The sequence below is a fragment of the Capra hircus genome, chromosome 6, assembly GCF_001704415.2.
Source record: "Capra hircus breed San Clemente chromosome 6, ASM170441v1, whole genome shotgun sequence".
Taxonomy (NCBI): Eukaryota; Metazoa; Chordata; class Mammalia; order Artiodactyla; family Bovidae; genus Capra; species Capra hircus.
This window is the reverse complement of record NC_030813.1, coordinates 95488984-95513164: the sequence shown is the minus strand read 5'-3', so window position 1 is coordinate 95513164 and position 24181 is coordinate 95488984. Positions and strand designations below refer to the sequence as shown.

The following is a 24181-nucleotide window of genomic DNA, read 5'->3' as shown; positions in this document are numbered from 1 at the left end:
AGCATTGGAGTCTTTTCCAATGAGTCAACTCTTTGCATGAGGTGGCCAAAGTACTGGAGCTTCAGCTTTAGCATCATTCCTTCCAAAGAAATCTCAGGGCTGATCTCCTTCAGAATGGATTGGTTGGATCTCCTCACAGTCCAAGGGACTCTCAAGAGTCTTCTCCAACACCACAGTTCAAAAGCATCAATTCTTCGACGCTCAGTCTTCTTCACAGTCCAACTCTCACATCCATACATGACCACAGGAAAAACCATAGCCTTGACTAGATGGACCTTAGTCGGCAAAGTAATGTCTCTGCTTTTGAATATGCTATCTAGGTTGGTCATCACTTTTCTTCCAAGGAGTAAGCGTCTTTTAATTTCATGGCTGCAGTCACCATCTGCAGTGATTTTGGAGAGCAAAAATATAAAGTCTGACACTGTTTCCACTGTTTCCCCATCTATTTCCCATGAAGTGATAGGACCAGATGCCATGATCTTCGTTTTCTGAATGTTGAGCTTTAAGCCAACTTTTTCACTCTCCACTTTCACTTTCATCAAGAGGCTTTTTAGTTCCTCTTCACTTTCTGCCACAAGGGTGGTATCATCTGCATATCTGAGGTGATTGATATTTCTCCCGGCAATCCTGATTCCAGCTTGTGTTTCTTCCAGTCCAGCATTTCTCATGATGTACTCTGCATATAAGTTAAATAAGCAGAGTGACAATATACAGCCTTGACATACTCTTTTCCTATCTGGAACCAGTCTGTTGTTCCATTTTCCAGTTCTAACTGTCGCTTCCTGACCTGCATACAGATTTCTCAAGAGGCAGGTCAGGTGGTCTGGTATTCCCATCTCTTTCAGAATTTTCCACAGTTTATTGTGATACACACAGTCAAAGGCTTTGGCATAGTCAATAAAGCAGAAATAGATGTTTTTCTGGAACTCTCTTGCTTTTTCCATGATCCAGTGGATGTTGGCAATATGATCTCTGGTTCCTCTGCCTTTTCTAAAACCAGCTTGAACATCAGGGAGTTCACGGTTCACGTATTGCTGAAGCCTGGCTTGGAGTATTTTGAGCATTACTTTACTACCTTGGTACTTCCGAATAGCCATGAAATTAAAAGACGCTTCCTCCTTGGAAGAAAAGTGATGACCAACCTAGACAGCATATTCAAAAGCAGAGACATTACTTTTCCAACTAAGGTCCGTCTAGTCAAGGCTATCGTTTTTCCTGTGGTCATGTATGGATGTGAGAGTTGGACTGTAAAGAAGGATGAGTGCCGAAGAATTGATGCTTTTGAACTGTGATGTTGGAGAAGACTCTTGAGAGTCCCTTGGACTGTGAGGAGATCCAACCAATCCATTCTGAAGGAGATCAGCCCTGGGATTTCTTTGGAAGGAATGATGCTAAAGCTGAAGCTCCAGTACTTTGGCCACCTCATGCAAAGAGCTGACTCATTGGAAAAGACTCTGATGCTGGGAGGGATTGGGGGCAGGAGGAGAAGGGGATGACAGAGGATGAGATGGCTGGATGGCATCACTGACTCGATGGACGTGAGTCTCAGTGAACTCTGGGAGTTGGTGACGGACAGGGAAGCCTGGCGTGCTGCGATTCATGGGGTCGCAAAGAGTCGGACACAACTGAGCGACTGAACTGAACTGAACTGAATAGAATTTTAAATGAGGATGAGAAAGTCAGCAACTTCAGCATGAGCACAGTAGGATTACCATGGCCTCCATCATCTTATGGTTAAGACTAACAGAGGTGACAGCTGAAGACAGAGGATACAGGATGAACACAAGAAGAGTGAGATGATGAGAACCACCTCTGGCCCCCAAACCAACAGCAGTAATGGGGACTGTAGTTCATCCCACTAACTGTCCTCTTGTGAATGACCTCTCTGGAAGAAGGCCCTTGGTGCGGTGGAAGAGCTGCTCCTTGCAAGTATAAAATGGATCCATACGTCACATGGGGTGAACCGTAGCAGGCATGGGGACATGGCACTCAGATAGCCCTTGGAAAAAAGCCTCACTGCCTGGCTGTGGGAAGATGCTGAAATGACAGCCTCTAGCTGTTAACCCTTCCAGGATCTGCCTCAGTTTCAAGCTGAGATCACACTTGGAGGGCAACCCTCAGGCAATGACTAGACACAAAAGAGGTACTAAAGGCCTGAACCCTTCACCCAAACTTTAACAAAGAGCCTTTACTCTGGGGCTTTCTGAGGTGCTGGGAGAGTCTTTGTAACTTTGGTGTCAAGAGTCTGACCCTCCAGTACTCTTGCCTGGAGAATCCCTTGGACAGAGGAACCTGGTGGGCTACAGTCCATGAAGTCATGGAAACAGACATGACTGAGCAACTGACACACACACAAAATTGAGGAGATACTTGATGGTGCAAGGATCCACTTTATCTACTGTCTCATCTCCTGCAGGAAGCAGGATGGGGCAGGCAGCACCTGGGAGGCAGGATGGCTCACCCCCCTCCCCCATCCCTTCTGGAAGTCTTGGGGCCTCAATGCCTGCAACAGCTGGCCTTGGGCAAATAAAAGACTAAGTTGTTTACTGTCCAAAAAAAAAAAAAAAAAGAGTCTGACCCTGGGTCTTCCCAGGTGGTCCAGTGGCTGGGACTCTGCGCTCCCAGTGCCGGAGGCCCCGGGTTGATGCCTGGTCAGGGAACTCGTCCCACATGTTGCAACTAGTTTGTATGCCACAACTAAAAACATCCTGAGTGCCGCAACCAGGAGTGAAGATACCACATGTGGTGATGAAGACCCAGAACAGCCAAATAAATACATAAATATTAAAAAAAAGAAGAAGAAGAAGATTCTGACCCTGCTTAGTCCTGCTTCCTCACTTTTCCTTTCACAGGTGTTACTTCCCCAGCAAACCTCTCTTCTGACCCTTCACTGTCTGCTTCCTGGAGAAGCTAATCTCAGACAAGCCACAACTCTAGATTTCTTGCTTGAGCGCTATTAAATGCACAAGAATGACTTTAAAAGCATAAACTACTTGAAACAAAGTGAAAAGGTGAAACCATTTTATAGAAATCAGATGTTAACTAGCAGAAAACATTAAACTTACAGAAATTCATTTAATTCACTAGCACGTGGTATTCCCTTTTGATCATAAAGTGAATCATAAATTTTGACCTTGTATCTAACTTCATCTTCAGAAAAAGTATGCTATCAACTAATAGATACTTCCAACTCCTATTTTTAAAAACAAATTGAGGGAAAATACTCCACTTAGAAATAGTGGACAGATGATAAGCTGACGATTGGTTGGAATAAGAAAGGTTGGGGACTTGTCCAACTTTTTAAATTTAGTCCCCGATGTACTTGAGGATAAAAGAATATAGGGCCTTCTACAAAATCACTATGCATACGTGCATGCTCAGTCATGTCCAACTCTTTGCAACCCCATGGACTGTAGCCCACCAGGCTCCTCTACCCGTGGGATTTGCAGGCAAGAATACTGGAGTGGGTTGCCATTTCCTCTTCCAGGGATCTTCCCGACCCAGGGATCGAACCCAGGTCTCCTTCATCTTCTGCACTGACAGGTAAATTCTTCACCACTGAGCTACCTGGGAAGCCCCAATTACCACAGATACCCTCTCTATTTCAGCAAAAAAGATCACAGGGATCCCTATATATTTGGCATCTGAGATGCCTATCAAGCTTCCTTTATAGGAATTCCCAAAGGCGCACCACAAAGTCTCTCAAGAAGATGGCAACAGCCAAGTAGTATAATTCTCAGTTCCTCCAGGGCTACTATTTATGCCCTCTGTGTTTCAGATTCTGCATGTCAGTTAAAATAAGGTCATTATCTCAGAAGCAGTTTAAAGAAGAGCTAATTCATCTCCTAAAAACATAAACTGGCCCAAAGCTAAGAGGCTGATGATCTTATAAGCTCATCCAGGAGAGATACTTGATGGTGTTCAAGCTGAACACCAGGAGAGTGTTCAAGCTGAGATATAAGTACTCAGATATCACTACTAACTAGACCCCAATAATCCAACATTCAACCTGTGTGCAAATAGTCAACATCTTTCTCTCTATCACCCATGTAAATCAACTGAACTTCTCACTACGAATAGAGATTCTCCAGGACTTATGAGGGGAGCTACCTCAGTAAACACCAGCTAAATTAATCCCATCCTTTCTTTCCAACCTTTACAAAAAGTCTCTGCCTTGCAGCTACCCAGCTGGCATGAATCTCAGTGGATGGGGGATGAGAGATGATGTTTATGTGATAATGAAGCAGAGAGGGCTTTGAAGCAAAGGCTGAGGGAGCTAGGAGAATGCAGAGCCCACTCACCACCACCACCGCCACCACCACCAATCCAGTAAATGTGGAAATGAGTGACCTCTAGCTGGTACGACTTGGGATAGGGGGATGTCTTAGCGAGGGACTAGGCACAAATTAAGACAAAGAGGTAAAGAGGAAGATTTGTGAAGAAGGCGAGTTTATTATGAATCGAGGCAAACTGAATGTGTGTCCATCTTCATACTCTTGTTTTCCTGATTGACTCCTGCTGCTGCTGCTGCTGTTGCTAAGTCACTTCAGTCGTGTCTGACTCTGTGCGACCCCACAGACGGCAGCCCACCAGGCTCCCCTGTCCCTGGGATTCTCCAGGCAAGAACACTGGAGTGGGTTGCCATTTCCTTCTCCAATGCATGAAAGTGAAAAGTGAAAGTGAAGACAGTCGTGTCCGACTCTTCGCAACCCCATGGACTGCAGCCTACCAGGCTCCTCCATCCATGAGATTTTTCAGGCAAGAACACTGGAGTGGGGTGCCATTGCCTTCTCCGCATTGAGTCCTCCTTGCCCTTTAAAAGTAAATTCAGCTGACATGCCTTAAGAAGAGCCTTCCCTGTTCACATTCAAATCTTGACTTAGTACTACTTCAGGGTGTTGCTGTGAGACCTATGATAGCATCTGTTATCTTCTGTTGTAACTGCCTTCCTAAATTGAGATAATTCACAAGCCATAATATTCAAACTTCCAAGTTACACAATTCAATGGTTCTTAATACAGTTACAAAGCTGTACAGTCATCACCAATATCTAATTCCAGAACATTCTATCACCCGAGAAAGACAGCCCATACCCACTGGAAATCATTCTTCTTTCACTCTTCTTTCCAGCCCTTGACAAAGACAACCACAAATCTACTTTTGTCCTTATGGATCTACCAATTGTGGACACTTTAAATAAATGGGACGATATAATTTATAAACTTTTTACCTGCCTCCTTTGCTAAATCTAAATCTTTGCTAAATCAAAGTTTATTCATGTCATAGCAGAGAAGAATATTTCACTTCTTTTCAAGACTGAATAATATTCCATTGTTATCTATGTATACCACATTTTTATCCATTTATCAGTTGACAGACATTTGGATTGCTTCCCTTTTTTTTTTTTTTCTTCTTTCCCTCTTTTGTCCATGCCATGCAGCATGTGGGATCTTAGTTCCCTGACCAAGGTTTGAACCCATACCCCCTGAAGTGAAAGCTCAGAGTTTTAACCACCAAACCACCAGGGAAGTCCCGGAGTTTCTGCCCTTTTCTGGCTGCTATGAATAATTCTGCTATGAACATTGGTGTGTAAGTTTTCCAGTGGACCTAAGTATTCAGTTCCCTTGGATATACACTTAGGAGTGGGATTACTGGGTCATATGGTAACTATTTGAAGAACCACCAAACTATTTCCCATTGTATACTCCCACCAGCAACATCACTGTCTTTTCTTTATCCAGCCCTCAATTTTCTGGAAGGCAGGGACTAATTAGTCTCCTATAATGGCCCCTGCACCTAGCAGGACACCTAGTGTAGCACGGTGGTCTATGAGTATTTGTGAAGTGAACAACTAAGGAATCTGTTTCAACCTTGTGCTTTCTTCCAGCAAAATACTCTCTCCCAATATCTTTAACCAGCCACTTTTACCTGTGAAACTTTTCTAGGAAAGTGACATACTCTTAGGTGCCAGCAATTCTTGAAATGAGTGCTCTATGATTGCTAGAGAATAGGGTTGTGATCTGCATAAGGCTGCTTGCCCACACATTAGAGAAGCTAACTAAGATAATCTCATAGTAGAATCACATGTTTTCAAGTTGGCACCAGTTGGTGGGCTGGCATATGTTCACACATATTTTCAAAGTGATCCTCAGCAAAATAGGTACAGGACATGTTTGGTGTCCAGACTCTGCTGGCCCTGCTGCCAATAACGCTACAATGGACCTGGGCAGAGAAGAGAATAAAGTAACTCCCACACGGGGCAAGAGGAAATTTGTGGGGCCCATCCCATATGTGGGTAGCCTTTCCTTTCTCCAGGGGATCTTCCCAACCCAGGGATCGAATCTAGGTCTCCCACATTGCAGGTGGATTCTTTACCAGCTAAGCCACAAAGGAAGCCCAAGAGTACTGGAGTGAGTAGCCTATACATTCTCCAGCAGATCTTCCTGACCCAGGAATCGAATGGGGGTCTCCTACACTGCAGGCAGATTCTTTACCAGCTGAGCTATCACAGAAGCCCCAAATGAGTGTGGAAGCAGATTCATTCTCAGAGTCTCCAGAAAAGAACTCAGTCTAGCCAACACCAGGATTTCAACTTTGTGATGGAGAGTGCAGAGAATCCAGCCAAGCCACTGTACTCGGATTTCTGACCTATAGGATGATGAATAAATACATTTGTGTAGTGTTCAGCCACTCAGTTTGTAGCAATGTGTTATGACAGCAACAGAAGACTAATATATTACTGAATGTCAGCATATTAAATTCCAATATTCTATGGTTCTCAAGTACGAGAACCACTACTTTAATGGAAAGATCCATTAAAATTATACGTTTCCAGAATGGATTCACAGTCCACTACCAAATGTTATTTTTATAGCAAATCCATGGGAGACATCTACTCATAATTATTGGGTATTTTTTTAAATGTTAACTAAGAATAATGTGGGCTTCCCTGGTGGCTCAGTGGTAAAAGCTTTGCCTGCCAATGCAAGAGATGTGGGTTCGATCCCTGGGTCAGGAAGATACAGCATTCTTTTTTTTAATTAATTTGTTTTTTAATTGAAGGATAATTGCTTTACAGAATTTTGTTGTTTTCTGTCAAATGTCAACAAGAATTAGCCATAGGTAGGGAACCTATGGACAGGGGAGCCTGGCGGGCTACATCTATGGAGTCAGAAAGAATCAGGCACAACTTAATGACTAAACAACAACAACAGCAAGAATAATATACCAATCTCTAAGTAATTATCTTCTCCAACATTTACAACTTTAGCATTAACTTTTAAAGAGAAAATAGATAATTACTTGTAAAATCTTTTTCAAATTGTCTTACTTGTTTATTCACTTTAGATGTACGTCTCTTTCCTAACACATTTAATGTATTTTATTAAATTCACATTTCATATAACCAGGTATGAGTCACATTAACAAAAGCCAGTGATTGTTAATAGAATCCAGTGAATCAGTGTTTACAAAAACATGAGAATGTAAATGAAGCCAAAGATTTACAGGCCTCAAAAGTACAAAGGCAAAAATCACTCATAGTTTTTGTGTAAAGCCAATTATATAGAATTGTGTTTTAATAGGACTTTATTGGTATGATGACCATATTGCAGTATCGATATTTTCTAAATTAGTAGCTCACAGTTGCTTGTGGCTTTCTTGCAACCATACCACAGTTCCTCCAATCCCTGATCTGCACAACACATGCTTAGAATATTCCAAGTTCTACCAGTTTCAACCAGTGCTTCTAAATTACCACAATGCCAACAAAACTGGATTTTTTTCACAGACTCTACAATGTAATATAAAATCATTTTGGAGCATGGACACTTACTTTTTCTGAGTTCTTTCAGCCAACCTTGCAATCTCTATAGCTGCCTTCCTTGCTTCAAAATCTTCTCTTTTCACCACCTCTCCAGTACCTCGGTAGCCTAGCTCCACCAACTGGCGGGCCAGACCTTCATCCTGAAAAGAAGATTAATTGTTAGGTTTGTGGATGGATGAGACATTTTATCAAAGTATACTGAATAACTGTTTCAAATGAAAAAGCAAATGTGTTATAAATATGAGACAAGATATGTTAGACATGAAAAGTTAGAATTCTTTCCAACAATAATTTTATAAACATCTAATTTGTCATCTCTTTCCCAGAGATGTAAGATGGGGGGGAAAATAATAATAACATCACACACTAAATTTTCTCTAAGGGATTGGAAGACAAAAGTCTGTTATGTTTTCAATCAATTTATGAGAAGAGCTGTAGATAATTAATAAAGTATCCTTAAAACAATAAAACTGAGAGACAATAGTATTTATACAAGACAATAGTATTTATACAAGAAAGGCTTTATAAAAAGCAATTGCACAAAAAAGAAAACTGGGTTGCTTTCAGAAAGTTCAATACTTCAGAGAGTTACTTCCTTGAAGTCAATTAACTGATGACACAGGGCATTATAACTTCAAATACAAAGCAAAGAGCAGATGAATTTCCTATTTGAGTAGAAGGATATTGTTTCCATATAATGTCAGTACCAATAAAAACAGAGAAGTAGAAACCCAAGATGACCACAAAAAGCTTCAAACTGAAAAAAAATATATATATATATATATTTCCCTACAATTCTCTGAACCTTTTACATTTCAGTTATTTTTAAAATTGTCACACACATTTCTGTTACTTGCATAGTGTATTCAAAAGAGAACAGCATCTCCCTATTGAAGAGGTGATATTGTACCAGAAGTTACAAAGGCTTAAGTATTACTTGCGTGTGCGTGCACGCTAAGTCCCTTCAGTTGCGTCTGACTCTGTGTGACCCTACTGACACTAGCCCACCAGGCTCCTCTGTCCATGGAATTTTTCCAGCAAGAATACTGGAGTGGTTGTCATGCCCTCCTCTAGGGGATCTTCTGGAGCCAGGGACCAAACCCATGTCTCACATTTCCTGTATTAACAGGCGGGTTCTTTACCACTAGGGCCACCTAGGAAACCCCTAAGTATTACATAACAGTATGTATATTAACACTTTATATTATCCCTTATATTACCATCTTAATTAAACAGAAAATGTCTGCAATATCGTGAAAATAGCATTTATTTTATTGTTACAGACCCTCATTCAGTACATCACTGCTGAATGCAAGAACTGTCTCAGTTCAGTTCAGTTCAGTCACTCAGTTGTGTCCGACTCTTTGTGACCCCATGAACCGCAGCACGCCAGCCCTCTCTGTCCACCACCAACTCCCGGAGTCCACCCAAACCCATGTCCATTGAGTCAGTGATGTCATCCAACCATCTCATCCTCTGTTGTCCCCTTCTCCTGTCCTCAATCTTTCCAGCATCAGGGTCTTTTCAAATGAGTCAGCTCTTCGCATCAGGTGGCCAAAGTACTGGAGTTTCAGCTTCAGCATCAGTCCTACCAATGAACACCCAGGACTGATCTCCTTTAGGATGGACTGGCTGGATCTCCTTTCAATCCAAGGGACTCTCAAGAGTCTTCTCCAGCATCACAGTTCCAAAGCATCCATTTTTTGGTGCTCAGCTTTCTTTATAGTCCAACTCTCACATCCATACATGACTACTGGAAAAACCATAGCCTTGACTAGAAGGATCTTTGTTGACAAAGTAATGTCTCTGCTTTTGAATATGCTATCTAGGTTGGTCATAACTTTCCTTCCAAGGAGTAAGTGTCTTTTAATTTCATGGCTGCAATAACCATCTGCAGTGATTTTGGAGCCTAAAAAAATAAAGTCAGCCACTGTTTCCCTATCTATTTGCCATGAAGTGATGGGACCAGATGCCATGATCTTAGTTTTCTGAATGTTGAGTTGTAAGCCAGCTTTTTAACTCTCCTCTTTCACTTTCATCAAGAGGCTCTTTAGTTCTTCTTCACTTTCTGTCTAGCAGAATTAAAATGAGAAAACTTAATTCATGGTTAATAATCTATTCAACCCACAGTGGCTATTTTAAAGTTCAAACTACTCAAACAGAATAAAAAATTCAGATACTATCAATGTGGAAAACCTGACTACTTTGCTTTGCTAAACACTAAAAGCAAATACTGAAACCCGTGTAGCAATATGGGTACATTTGCCAAGTGAAGACAATGCAAAGCAGCAGGCCTTGCCAGGGCTCTTTCTTGACTTGTTCCCCTTCTCACTATACTCTCTATCCCAGGCTACGGTCCTCTGAACCACAAAACTGAGCAAATGCCTCCACCTAGTGGAGTGAATATTTAATAGAAAAGGGATGCAAGATTTTGAGTTTGATTTACAAAAAATGAGATGACTTGAGTATAAATTTTCTTAAATACATTACTAAAAGTGAGCTCAGGGGAAGAATTCATAGCTGAGCTCTGTGAGACTGTGGGGTTCTTCTAGCAGCAAAACATAAGTTGCCTGTGGTCAACAGAGCATTTTATATAATAAAGACCATTAAAAAGTGGTTGTATCGACTAGCTCTTCTTTTTATTATACCTTTCTGCTCTATACCACAGTGTGTTATGGAATTAACCAGCCAGGTATAAGGAACCATGGTTCCTCACACATAACTCATCAGTGATTGAATGAAACCCAACCCAACTGCAATATTAACTTTGCATATGGAGTGAATTATCGTGTACCCTACCAGAGCCACAATGAAGCATTTGGATAGTTCTGTGCTCATTGACATTAATATGTTGTTGTTCAGTCACTAAATCATGTCTGACTCTTTATGACCCCACGGACTGCAGCATGCCAGGCTTCTCTGTCCTCACTATCTCCTGGAGCTTACTCAAACCCATGTCCATTGAGTCAGTGATGCCATCCAACCATCTCCTCGGTCATCTCCTTCTCCTGCCTTAAATCTTGCCCAGCATCAGGGTCTTTTCCAATGAGCCAGCTGTTCACATCAGGTGGCCAGAGTACTGGAGCTTCAGCTTCAGCATCAATCCTTCCGATGAATATTCAGTGTTGATTTCCTTTAGGACTGACTGGTTCCATCTCCTTGCAGTCCAAAGGACTCTCAAGAGTCTTCTCCAGCACCACAGTTCAAAGGCATCAATTCTTTGGTGCTCAGCCTTCTCTGTATTGTAACAAATGACAAGATCAAGTAGAAAGTTGAAGTTGTTTCCCCACTTAACCATAACCATGTTCTAACTGGTGGAGTCACAAGTCATCTCTCTACTTTAAACGGTTAATCATCTTTAAATAACTTATCTTTAAAGGAACAGAAATAAATTAGTTTTATTCATTCACATATTCATTCATTCATTTGCATTTCTGGTGATTTTCATTCTTTTGTGTAGATCCAAGTTTCTTACAGACACACGATTTTTCTTCTACCTCAAAAACTTTAACAATTCTTGTAGGAAAGGCCTACTAAGGGATTTCCCTGGTGGTCCAGTTCTCCCATTGCAGGGAGCCCAGGTTCGATCCCTGGTCAGGAAACTAGATCCCACATGCTGCAACTTAGGTGTTCACATACCACAACTTGTTGAGTTCACATGTCCTTGTGTTGCAGTTAAGACCTGGCACAGCCAAATAAATAAATATTTTTTTAACAGGCTTGCTAGATGAATGGATAAGAAAGCTGTGGTACATGTACACAATGGAGTATTACTCAGCCATCAAAAAGAATACATTTGAATCAGTTCTAATGAGGTGGATGAAACTGGAGCCGATTATACAGAGTGAAGTAAGCCAGAAAGAAAAACACCAATACAGTATACTAATGCATATATATGGAATTTAGAAAGATGGTAATGATAACCCTGTATGCGAGACAGCAAAAGAGATACAGATGTATAGAACAGTCTTTTGGACTCTGTGAGAGAGGGAGAGGGTGGGATGATTTGGGAGAATGGCATTGAAACATGTATAATATCATATAAGAAATGAATCGCCAGTCCAGGTTCGATGCAGGATACAGGATGCTTGGGGCTGGTGCACTGCGATGACCCAGAGGGATGGTGTGGGTGGGGGGGAGGTGGGAAGGGGGTTCAGGATGGGGAGCACATGTACACCCGTGGTGGATTCATGTTGATGTATGGCAAATCCAATACAATATTTTAAAGTAATTAGCCTCCAATTAAAATAAATAAATTTAAATTAAAAAAATAACAACAGGCCTGCCAACAACAAGTTATCTTGGCTTTTTTCTTTTTTTTTCCTAAAAAAGAAAATATTTATTTCACCTGAATTTTTTCTTCAAGTTTTACTAAGATATAATTGACATACAGTACTATATAAGTTCAAAGTGTACAGTATAATGATTTGATTTATATACATCATGAAATGATTACTGCAGTAAGTTTAGTTCACATCTATCTCATACAGATACCAAATTAAAGAAATAGAAAAATACATACATCTTTTCCCTTGGGATGAGATCTCTTAGGATTTACTCTCAACAACTTTCAAAAATGACATAAAGCAGCATTAATTATATTTGTCAGGTTATATATTATATCCCTAGTACTTATTCATCTTATAATTGCAAGTCTGTACCTTTGCACTGCCTGCATTTAATTCCCCCTCCCTCCACCCTCCTCAATGTCTGGTAACCACAAATCTGATCTCTTTTTCTAAGAGTATGTTTGTTTGTCTGTTTGTTTTAAAGTACATTGACCTACAACACTGTTAATTCCAGTTACACAGCAAGGAGATTTCATATTCCTATCAAATAATAACCATGATATCTAATTAACAAATATCTCACCATATAAAGATATTACATACTTATTGACTATTCCCCACACTGTACATTTCATACCCATGACTCGCACACTTCTGTGCGCCTGGAAGTCTTTATCTCTTAATATCCCTCATCTATTTCTCTCCTCCCTCTAATTCATTCCCATTTGGCAATCACCTGTTTGTTCTCTGTATCTATCACTCTACTTACGTTTTGTTAAATATAGCTGTTCATTTTTTTTCTAGATTCTACATATAAGTGAGATCATGGAGTACTTGTCTTTGTCTGTCTATTTATTTCATTTAGCATAATGCCCTCTAGGCCCCTCCATGTTGGCAGAAATGGCAGGATTTCATTCTTTTTATGGCTGAGTAATATTCTATTGTAACCACATCTTCTTTATTCATTCATCTGTTAATGGCACTTAGGTGTTTCCATATCTTGGCTAATATAAATAATAATGCAATGAACACAGGGGTGCCTATGTCTTTTTGAATTAATATTTTCATTTTCTTTGGAGTAGAATTGCTGGATCATATGGTAGCTCTAGTTTTAAATTCTTGAGTCTCCATACTCTCTCCCACAGTGACTGCAGCAATTTACATGCTCTTCAACTGTGCATGAAGTTTCCCTTTTCTCAACATCCTCATTAATATTTGTTATTTGTTGTCTTTGATAACAGCCATTCTGAAATTTGTGAGGTGTTACCTTGTGGGTTTGATTTGCATTTCCCTGATGACTAGCCAGGCTTCAGCAATATGTGAACCGTGAAATTCCAGATGTTCAAGCTGGTTTTAGAAAAGGCAGAGGAACAAGAGATCAAATTGCCAACATCCACTGGATCATGGAAAAAGCAAGAGAGTTCCAGAAAAACATCTATTTCTGCTTTATTGACTATGCCAAAGCCTTTGACTACGTGGATCACAAGAAACTGTGGAAAATTCTGAGAGAGATGGGAATACCAGACCAGCTGACCTGCCTCTTGAGAAACCTGTATGCAGGTCAGGAAGCAACAGTTAGAACTGGACATGGAACAACAGACTGGTTCCAAATAGGGAAAGGAGTATGTCAAGGCTGTATATTGTCACCCTGCTTATTTAATTTATATGCAGAGTACATCATGAGAAATGCTGGGCTAGATGAAGCACAAACTGGAATCAAGATTGCCAGGAGAAACATCAATAACCTCAGATATGCAGATGACACCACCCTTATAGCAGAAAGTGAAGAAGAACTAAAGAGCTTCTTGATGAAAGTGAAAGAGGAGAGTGAAAAAGTTGGCTTAAAGCTCAACATTCAGAAAACCAAGATCATGGCATCTGGTCCCATCACTTCATGGCAAATAGATGTGGAAACAGTGTCAGACTTTATTTTTGGGGGCTCCAAAATCATTGCAGATGGTGATTGCAGCCATGAAATTAAAAGACGTTTAATCCTTGGAAGGAAAGTTATGACCAACCTAGATAGCATATTAAAAAGCAGAGACATTACTTTGTCAACAAAGGTCCATCTAGTCAAGGCTATGGTTTTTCCAGTAGTCATGTATGGATGTGAGAGTTGGACTATCAAGAAAGCTGAGCGCAGAAGAATTGATGAGCTTTTGAACTGTGGTGTTGGAGAAGACACTTGAGAGTCTCTTGAACTGCAAGGAGATCTAACCAGTCCATCCTAAAGGATATCAGTCCTAAATATTCACTGGAAGGAACGATCCTGAAGCTGAAACTCCAATACTTTGGCCACCTGATGCGGAGAGCTGACTCATTTGAAAAGACCCTGATGCTGGGAAAGATTGAGGGCAGGAGGAGAAGGGGACAACAGAGGATGAGATGGTTGGATGGCATCACCAATTCAATGGACGTGAGTTTGGGTAAACTCCGGGAGTTGGTGGTAGACAGGGAAGCCTGGCATGCTGTGGTTCATGGGCTTGCAAAGAGTAGGACACGACTGAGCGACTGAACTGAACTGAACTGAACTGATCACTAGTGATACTGAGCAACTTTTCATACATCTGCTGGCCATTTGTGTATCTTCTGTGGAAAAATATCTATTCTGATTGTCTCATGTCTTTAATCATCTTGTTTGGGTTTTTCTGATGTAGAATTGTATGAATTCTTTGTATATTTTGGGTATTAACCCCTTCTCAAGTGTATCATCTGCAAATATCTTCTCCCATTTACTAAGTGGCCTTTTGTTTTGTTGATAGTTTCTTTTGCTATGCAAAAGCCTTTTAATGTGATGTAGTACCATTTGTCTATTTTTGTTTTCCTTGCCTGGGCAGATATATCCAGAAATGTATTTCCCAGACCAGCGTAAAAGAATGTACAGGCTTTGCTTTCTTCTAGAAGTTTCATAGTTTCAAGTCTTGCATTTAAGTCTTTAATCCATTTTGAATTTATTTTTGTACATAGTATAAGAAAGTACTCCAGTTTGACCTTTTTGCACACAGCTGTCCAGTTTTCCCAAAAACATTTATTAAAGAGGCTGTCTTTTCCCATTGTATATTCTTGTCTTCCTTGTCATAGACTAATTGCCCACTAAAGTCTGAGTTCATTTCTGGACTCACTCTTCTGTTCTATTGATCTGTATCTACTTTTGTGCCAATGCTCTATTATTTTGATTACCATAGCCTTGCAGTATAATTTTAAATCCAGTTCTTTCTATATTAAGATTGCTTTAGATATTTGATGTCTCCTGTGTTTCCATAAAATTTTAGAATTTGTGCTAGTTCTATGAAAAATCCCACTTGTATTTTACTTTTTTTATTTTTTTACTTTACAATACTGTATTGGTTTTGCCATACATCAACGTGAATGCACCACGGATGTACATAAGTTCCCACTCCTGAACCCCGCTCCCACCTTCCTCCCCATCCCATCCCTCTGGGTTATCCCAGTGCACCAACCTCAAGCATCCTGTATCCTGCATCAAACCTAGACTGGCGATTCATTTCTTATATGATATTATACATGTTTCGATGCCATTCTCCCAGATCATCCTGCCCTTTCCCTCTCCCACGAGTCAAAAAGTCTGTTATATACATCTGTATCTCTTTTGCTGTCTCGCATACAGGGTTATCGTTACCATCTTTCTAAATTCCATATATATGCGTTAGTATACTGTATTGGTGTTTTTCTTTCTGGCTTACTTCACTCTGTATAATTGGCTCCAGTTTCATCCACCTCATTAGAACTGATTCAAATGTATTCTTTTTGATAGCTGAGTAATACTCCATTGTGTATATGTACCACAGCTTTCTTATCCATTCATCTGCTGATGGACATCTAGGTTGCTTCCATGTCCTGGCTATTATAAACAGTGCTGCGATGAACACTGGGGTACATGTGTCTCTTTCAATTCTAGTTTCCTTGGTGTGTATGCCCAGCAGTGGGATTGCTGGGTCATAATACAGTTCTATTTCCAGTTTTTTAAGGAATCTCCACACTGTTCTCCATAGTGGCTGTACTAGTTTGCATTCCCACCAACAGTGTAAGAGGGTTCCCTTTTCTCCACACCTTCTCCAGCATTTATTGCTTGTAGACTTTTGGATCGCAGCCATTCTGACTGGTGTGAAATGGTACCTCATCGTGGTCTTGATTTGCATTTCTCTGATAATGAATGATGTTGATCATCTTTTCATGTGTTTGTTAGCCATCTGTATGTCTTCTTTGAAGAAATGTCTATTTAGTTCTTTGGCCCATTTTTTTATTGGGTCATTTATTTTTCTGGAATTGAGCTGCATGAGTTGCTTGTATATTTTTGAGATTAGTTGTTTGTCAGTTGCTTCATTTGCTATTATTTTCTCCCATTCCGAAGGCTGTCTTTCAATAAGGATTGCATTGAATCTGTAGATTGTCTTGGGTAGTACAGTCATTTTAACAATATTAATTCCTCCAATCATGAGCACTGTGTATCTTTCCATATGTTTGTGTTGCCTTTAGTTTCCTTCATCAGTGTCTTTTGGTTTTCCAAGTACAGGTAATCTATCTCCTTAGTTAAATTCATTCTTAAGTATTCTGTTCTGTTTGATGCAGTTACAAACAGGATTGTTTTTTCAGTTTCCTTTTCAGATAGTTCATTGTTAGCATATGGGAAAGCAACAGGTTTCTGCATATTAATTTTGTATACTGCAACTTTATTAAATTGCATGATGAGTTCCTGTAATTTTTTGATGGTGTCTGAGGATTTATTGGGGCTTCCTTGGTAGCTCAGATGATAAAGAATCCACCTGCAATGCTTCTTTGGTGGCTCAAACAGTAAAGAATCTGCCCACAATGCAAAAGACCTAGGTTCAATTCTTGGGTTGGGAAGATCCCCTGGAGAAGGAAATGGCAACCCACTCCAGTTGTCTTGCCTAGAGAATTCCATGCACAGAGGAGCCTGGAAAGCTACAGTCCATGGGGTTGCAAAGAGTTGGACACTACTGAGTGACTAACACTTAGGATTTATTATGTATAGTATCATATCACCTGCAAAGAGTGGCGGTTTTACTTCTTCCTCTCCAATTTGTATTCTTTTTCTTTCTTTTTCTTCTCTAATCACTATGACTAGGACTTACAATACTATGTTGACCACAAGTGGCAAGTGCGGGCACCCTTCTCTTATTCTTGACCTTAGATAAAATGCTTTCAACTTTCTACTGTTAAGTATGATGACAGCTGTGGGTTTGCCATATATAGCCTTTATTATTTTGATGTATGTTTCCTTTACACCCACTTTGTTGAGAGTCTTTATCAGAAATGGATACTGAATACTGTCAAAAGCTTTTGACTACATCTATTGAAATGATCATATCATTTTCATTCAGCAATTTGTTAATAACATATTAATAAATTGTTGAATGAAATTTGATTAGTGACTATTAAGCCACTTTGATTGATTAGTGAATATTGAGCCATCCTTGTATCTCTAGAATAAATCCCATTTGACCATGGTGTACGATCCTTTTAATGTTTTATTGAATTCAGTTTGCTAACATCTTGTTGAGGATTTTTGAGGATATTGATCTATGATTTTCTTTTCTGTGTGTGATCTCTTTGTCCAGTTTTGGTATCTGGGTGATGTTGGCTTTGCAGAGTGAGTTTGGAAGCATTACTTCTGCTTTAATTTTTTGAAGTGTCGAAAGGGATAGGAGTTAACTCTTCTCCAAATGCTTGGTAGAATTCACCTGAGAAGCTATCTGCTCCTGGACTTTGTTTGCTGAGAGTTAGTTTATTACTGATTCAATTTCATTAGTGGTAATTGGTCTGTTCATATTTTCTATTTCTTCCTGGTTCAGACGTGAGAGAGTGTACATTTCTAGGAATCTGTCCATTCCTACAGGGTTGTCCATTTTATTGTCATACAGTTGTTCAGAGTAGTCTCTTAAACAGTCCTTTGTATTTCTGTGGTATCAATTATAACATTTCATTTTTTACTTTTGATTTTATTTGTTTGGGCCTTCTCTCTTTTTTACTTGATAAGACTGGGTAAAAGTTTATCAACTGTATTTATCTTTCAAAGAAATAACTTAAGTTCACTGATCTTTTCTGTTGTTTTTCTAGTCTCTATTCATGACTTTTTTGTTCTGATCTTTATGGTTTCTTTGTTTCTTCTCAGTTCAGGTTTTGTCTGTTTGTCTTTTTCTAGTTCCTTTAGGTGCAAGTCTAGGTTGCTTATTTGAGATTTTTCTTATTTCCTAAAAAGCTTCTTTCATTATCCACTTCCCTCTTAGAACTGCTTTTGCTTTCATCCCCTAGATTTTGGATTGTTGGTCTTCTCTTTTATCTTTTTCAGGAACTTGTTGTTTTCTCTTTGATTTCTTCAGTTATTTCACTTGATTTTTGAAAGACATTTTTGCTGGATTAGTGTTACAGGCTGACTTTTTAATCTTTCGGCACTTTAGAGAATGTTATCCCATTATACCATGGCTTGTATTATTTCTGATGAGAAGTGCAATCTTTCCTGTCTGAGTCCATCTTTGCATTCCTATGATAAACCATACTACTTAAGAGTAGTATTTAGCAGTCTCTGATCTATTATTTCTTATTATATTCCTAGATTCATTTCTCACTCAGTAAGTAAAATTAGTCTTTAGCTTTCCATTTTGTGCTATCATTTTCTAGATTGATGTCAGGGCTATACAAATCCTAAAAATGATTTAAGAAAACTACATGCTTTTCTTTTTATTAATTTTTAATTATGTAAGTTAGACTTTAATTCATTCTCCTTGCAAAAAGTAAAATGTGGCAGATACAGTGAATCTGTATTCTGTCAACTTAGCTAAGTTAGAGCTTTGTTTCCATAACTTTCCTTCCTTAGTTAGTTACAGGTTAGGTTGGACCACAAGAGACATTTGCAATAGATGTGGATGATAGAAGAAGAGCAACCATATTGTTCTAGTTCTTACAGGATCTTCTCCTTTACCTCCTCCAACTCCTGGGTCAGGTGTATGAGTACGTTTGTCTCTGTGACTAAAGATATTAGCTTCTTCTGCAGGTCTCCTCCTACCATCAAAGTTGGAAGTGTAGAAAAGGTGACAGCCTGATCCAAGTTCCAGTTTGTCCCTATGAATTCTAGTGCACTTTTACAGGTCCATTTCCCCTTGTTTCCCCCACTTCTCACGTAGCTTTACTTCCTGGCTATCTGTCCTAATGACTTCAGGTTCCAGACACTAAAGAAACAGCCCTTCATCAACCATTTAAACAGTTCTCATAATGGTGTAGGGGAAAATCTCCATAAAAAAGTAAACATACATGACACACACATATTTGCATCTGTGTGTATGTGTGTGCGCGTGTGCATGTTCTGCTTCTCTTAGTGAACCCTGAATGAGTCACAGTTGGCTATTGGCAAGGATTCCAGAGGAATGGAAATTTAAAGGACAGATTGACTGGTTCTAGGTTACCTAGAATTGGTTCTCTGACCTTATTAAAGGTATTACAAGCCCTCTTTATGTAGAAAAGATTATGCTGTAGTCAGTGAAGTGCAGAGGCCAAGTTTTAATTTATCAACTTTACAGACTTGCAGTGAAGTCAGGGCTTTGGGTAACCAAGTGTTTTTTGCCAGAGTATAATTTAGTGGCAATAAGAAAGATAATGGCATTGGTTGCTTCTAAGTGTGCTGAACGCTATGGGAAAAGAAAATGAAAAGCCCAAGTCTTAGGCATTAGCCAGCCACTTGGTAGCAGGTTAGTTACACATGACTACCTCCATCATGAAAGGGGAAAACATTTGATATAGTTTCATGATATTTAAAAGCTTTTTTCCAAGAGAAAAAAATACTCCATAGGCCATTAGATAGCGGAGCAGACTTATGACTATAGCCAGAAGAGGCAAACCCATTACTACCAAATGTATCTGTTCCTATCAGATTGAATTATTGACCTTTCCAAAGTTGAAGGGGCCAGTGTGGTCAATTTGCCACCAAGTGGTTGGTTGGTTCCCTTGAGAAATGGTGCTATATTGTAGGTATTCAACTTGGTTGCTGACAGTCAAATGCTTGTCATTTGAGTTGGATGTTCAGCTACATCAGCCTTTGCAAGAGGGCACACATGCTACTGGGCCCATGTGTAGCCTCTGTCTTCCTCCATGTCCCCATTATGTCAGCACTAAAGTGGCCAATGAAAGAAGTTGGCTGACAACAAATGGCTTAACTAATATCAAATTTAAAAGTAAATTTCTTTACTTTCCTCCAAACATAGTCATCATTTTCCATTTTGGAGAGAAATTATGATTAATATAACACAAAGTATTAATTTCTCACTCCTAATCAACATCAATGAGTTTCATTGCTAACTCACATGAAAAACTCTGCCTTAAAAAAATTGAAACCTTTCTTAACAATATTAAGCTTAAGCTTGGCAATTGTGCACATGTGCTACAAAGATAATTATATCCTATTGGGATATTTATTGTCTATACTTCATTATTATTTATTTAGATATTCAAAAATTTAGATTCAAACATTGTTTGACACCACTACTTTTTGCCCCTCATTTATTTCAGTGACTTCCATTGCAAGGCATAAAACTGAACCTTCATGATTTTAATTTTATATTATCTGTATAAAATATTAAAAGCTTGATTTTGAAGTCAGGAAATATGTTGGAAATACCACCTGGCTTTTTTTTAACACATAATTCCAGAAAGATCAAATTTTCTGCGCAAGGTCACACAATTTGTTCATGGAAAAGATAGGACTAAAGTGGGATGTTTCTACTTCCTTAAAATTATGTTCCTGGACTTCCCTGGTGGCACAGTGGGTAAGAATCCACCTGCCAATGCAGGGGACACAGATTCAATCCCTGGCTGGGAAGATTCCACCTGCCTCAGAGCAACTAACCCCATGAGCCACAACTACTGAGCCCGTGCTCTACAGCCCTCCAGCTGAAACTACTGAGCCCACGTGCCACAACTAGTGCAGGCTGGAAGCTCTAGGGAAGCAGGTCAGGTGGTCTGGTATTCCCATCTCCTTAAGAATTTTCCACAGTTTGTTGTGATCCACACAGTCAAAGGCTTTGGCATAGTCAATAAAGTAGAAGTAGATGTTTTTCTGGAACTCTCTTGCTTTTTCAATGATCCGACGGATGTTGGCATTTTGATCTCTTGTTCCTCTGCCTTTTCTAAAACCAGCTTGAACATCTGGAAGTTCACGATTCACGTACTATTGAAGCCTGGCTTGGAGAATTTTGAGCGTTACTTTGCTAGCATTGAGATGAAAGCAACTGTGCAGTAGTTTGAACAATGGACTGGTTCCAAACTGGGAAAGGAGTATGACAAGGCTGTATATTGTCACCCTGCTTATTTAACTTATATGCAGAGTACATCATGCAAAATGCTGGGCTGGATGAAGCACGAGCTGGAATCAAGATTGCCAGGAAAAATATCAATAACCTCAGATATGCAAATGACACCACCCTTATGGTAGAAAGTGAGGAAGAACTGAAGAGCTTCTTAATGAAAGTGAAAGAGGAGAGTGAAAAAGTTGGCTTACAACTCAACATTTGAAAAACTAAGATCATGGCATCTGGTCCATCACTTCATGGCAAATAGATGGGGAAACAGTGAGAGACTTTATTTTGGGGGGCTCCAAGATCACTGTAGATGGTGACTGCAGCCATGAAATTAAAAGCCGCTTGCTCCTTGGAAGAAAAGTTATGACCAACCTAGACAGCATATTAAAAAGCAGAGATATTACTTTGCCAATAAAGGTCTGTCTAGTCAAAGCTATGGTTTTTCTAGTAGTCATGTTTGGATGTGGGAGTTGGACTATAAAGAAAGCTGAGAGCCAAAGAATTGATGCTTTTGAACTGTGGTGTTGGAGAAGACTCGAGAGTCTCTTGGACTGCAAGGAGATCCAACCAGTCCATTCTAAAGGAGATCATCCTGGGTGTTCTTTGGAAGGAATGATGCTAAAGCTGAAGCTTCAATACTTTGGCCACCTAATGAGAAGAACTGACTCATTGATAAAGACCCTGATGCTGAGAAAGATTAAAGGCAGAAGGAGAAGGAGATGACAGAGGTTGAGATGGTTGGATGGCATCACCGACTCCATGGACATGAGTTTGAGCAAGCTCCAGGAGTTGGTGATAAACAGGGAAGCCTGGCGTGCTGCAGTCCATGGGGTCGCAGAGAGTCGGACATGACTGAGCGACTGAACTGAACTGAAGCTCCAGGGACCGCAAGCCACAACTACTGAGGGCCTGTGCGGCAACCACTGAAGCCCTCACACCTGAAGCCTGTGCTCCCACAACAAGAAAAGCCACAGCAATAAGAAGCCCAGGAACAGCAATGAGAAGCCCAAGAACCACAACTAGAGAAAGCTAGAGTGCAGCAACAAAGGCCCAGTGCAGCCAAGGATAAACAATAAATGAAAGCATTGTGTACATGTCAAATATATTGTATTAAAAAAATTATGTTCCTATGTAGCACATGACTGCGTTTTGGAGAAGCACTTTTCAGACCTTGGAATCCCCACTGAAGTAAAATCTAACTTTTAATACGATCATTTTGGACTCCAAATCCAAAAATTTCAATCCACTAAAAGACAGAATTACTGTTGTGGTGAATAAGTATTTGTGGAGTTCACTGCAAGATACACATCCTTCTCAGACTCAGATGTGGAGTGGACCCACATAGCAGTGCTTGCTCTCTCTGGCCTAAATATGGGGCAACTTGGGGTTCTGGGGTCTGGCTCCACAACAGCATAATTTCCAAGTCAGTGTCTATTTAGTCGGCCTGGTCTGGGGACTATATCAGGGCTAAGGGACGTTCAGTCCATATCCTGCTTCTCAGGATCCGCAGCCCATTATTCCCCGCCCCTCCCCCACCCCTCATCCTGATTCTCTCCAGGAGACCAAGCGCTTTATCCTCTGCCCTCCTCCCAGCCCCCGACTTGCTCCCCATCCATCCCCAACACCTTTAAGAAGCCAGAGGAGGACTGTAGCCAATCCCAATTACGTCCGATTTTGCTGTGTTGCAGGCTTCTTTTTTTTTAACTGTCAACAATAGTTGTGCTCCATCAACTCCGGTAAACAGGAGTCAGCTTATGCCTGCACTTCCAGGGAGCTGTAACGTGTACCTGTAATTAAAGCGCTTTCGGAACCAACTGGCTGAGGGTGACAGTTCAGGGAACCAAATGCCTAGTAAAACACCAGATACACCTGGCAGGATACTGCCTTCTGTTCTTTGGTACAAACTGGCAAACAGAAACAGGGTGTCAGACCTGAACTGCAGCCCCCGGAAGGGTCTCCGGGGGTCTCCAAATCCAGCCCCGCAGCTCGCAAAGACAGGACTTTGGAAGCGGAGCGGCCAGGAGGCGGCGAGGGCGGCGCTGGGCGGACAACCGAGGTTCCGCGGCGCGTGTGGTGCGCGTGCGCACGGGCACGGGTCTGCGCAGCGTCACGGACGCAAGGGGCCGGAATGCCGCGCAGACCCAGGTAGTGGGGGCGGGAGGGCGCCGTGGGGTAGGGACACGGACACGGCGGCGCTGCACCGCGGTGGCTTTGGAGCCTCGGTCGGGAAACTGCCGCGCGTGCAGTCCCCAAGCTCCACCGCCAGGGGGCAAACACCCCACGACCCCGGGGCTCAGGATCGTGCGCGGACCCAGGGAACGCAAAGGCGGTGGCCACCGTACTGGGCGGCCGCCCTTACCTCCAGGTAGTACAAGTCCAGGGTGGTGATCTGCGAGTCCAGGAAATCTTCGTAGGTGTTGAACTGCGTGACTATATTGTCCACGGTGGTCAACGCTTCGTCCTGATCCATCGCGGTTGCCTTGGCCGAAGCGTCCTTAGCTACGGAGGCCCGGGGGCAGGGTCAGAAGATTCCACCCACTTCGTCCCTTCCAATCAGTTAGAAACCGGTGCTGACTTTGGGGCGTTAATCCCACCCCCTTGTCTGGTTAGGGTTTCAGGTTCCCGTCTCACTCCTAGGAACGCCGTCTCAAATTACCCTCCCCAAGTTCAGGCCTGACGACTTCAGTAGACTCGCACTTCGACAAAAATAAGTAGCCTTGGAAGAGAGGCAATTGCAA

General features: G+C 40.9%; 1 protein-coding gene across 3 annotated transcripts in view; it reads right to left on the bottom strand.

Moving 5' to 3' along the window:
• Positions 1–23973, bottom strand: part of C6H4orf22 (chromosome 6 C4orf22 homolog) — a 710136-nt gene extending 686163 nt beyond the window's left edge. Inside the window, exons 1-2 of one of the 3 annotated variants that reach the window (XM_005681817.2) lie at positions 23803–23973; positions 7835–7965 (exon numbers count right to left, since the gene is read on the bottom strand). In XM_005681817.2, the coding sequence (XP_005681874.1) occupies positions 7835–7965; positions 23803–23913 (242 nt within the window). In that variant the 5' untranslated portion in view covers positions 23914–23973. The remainder of the gene's footprint in view (positions 1–7834; positions 7966–23802) is intronic. The other 2 variants (XM_005681816.2, XM_005681815.3) reach the window with 2 other exon arrangements.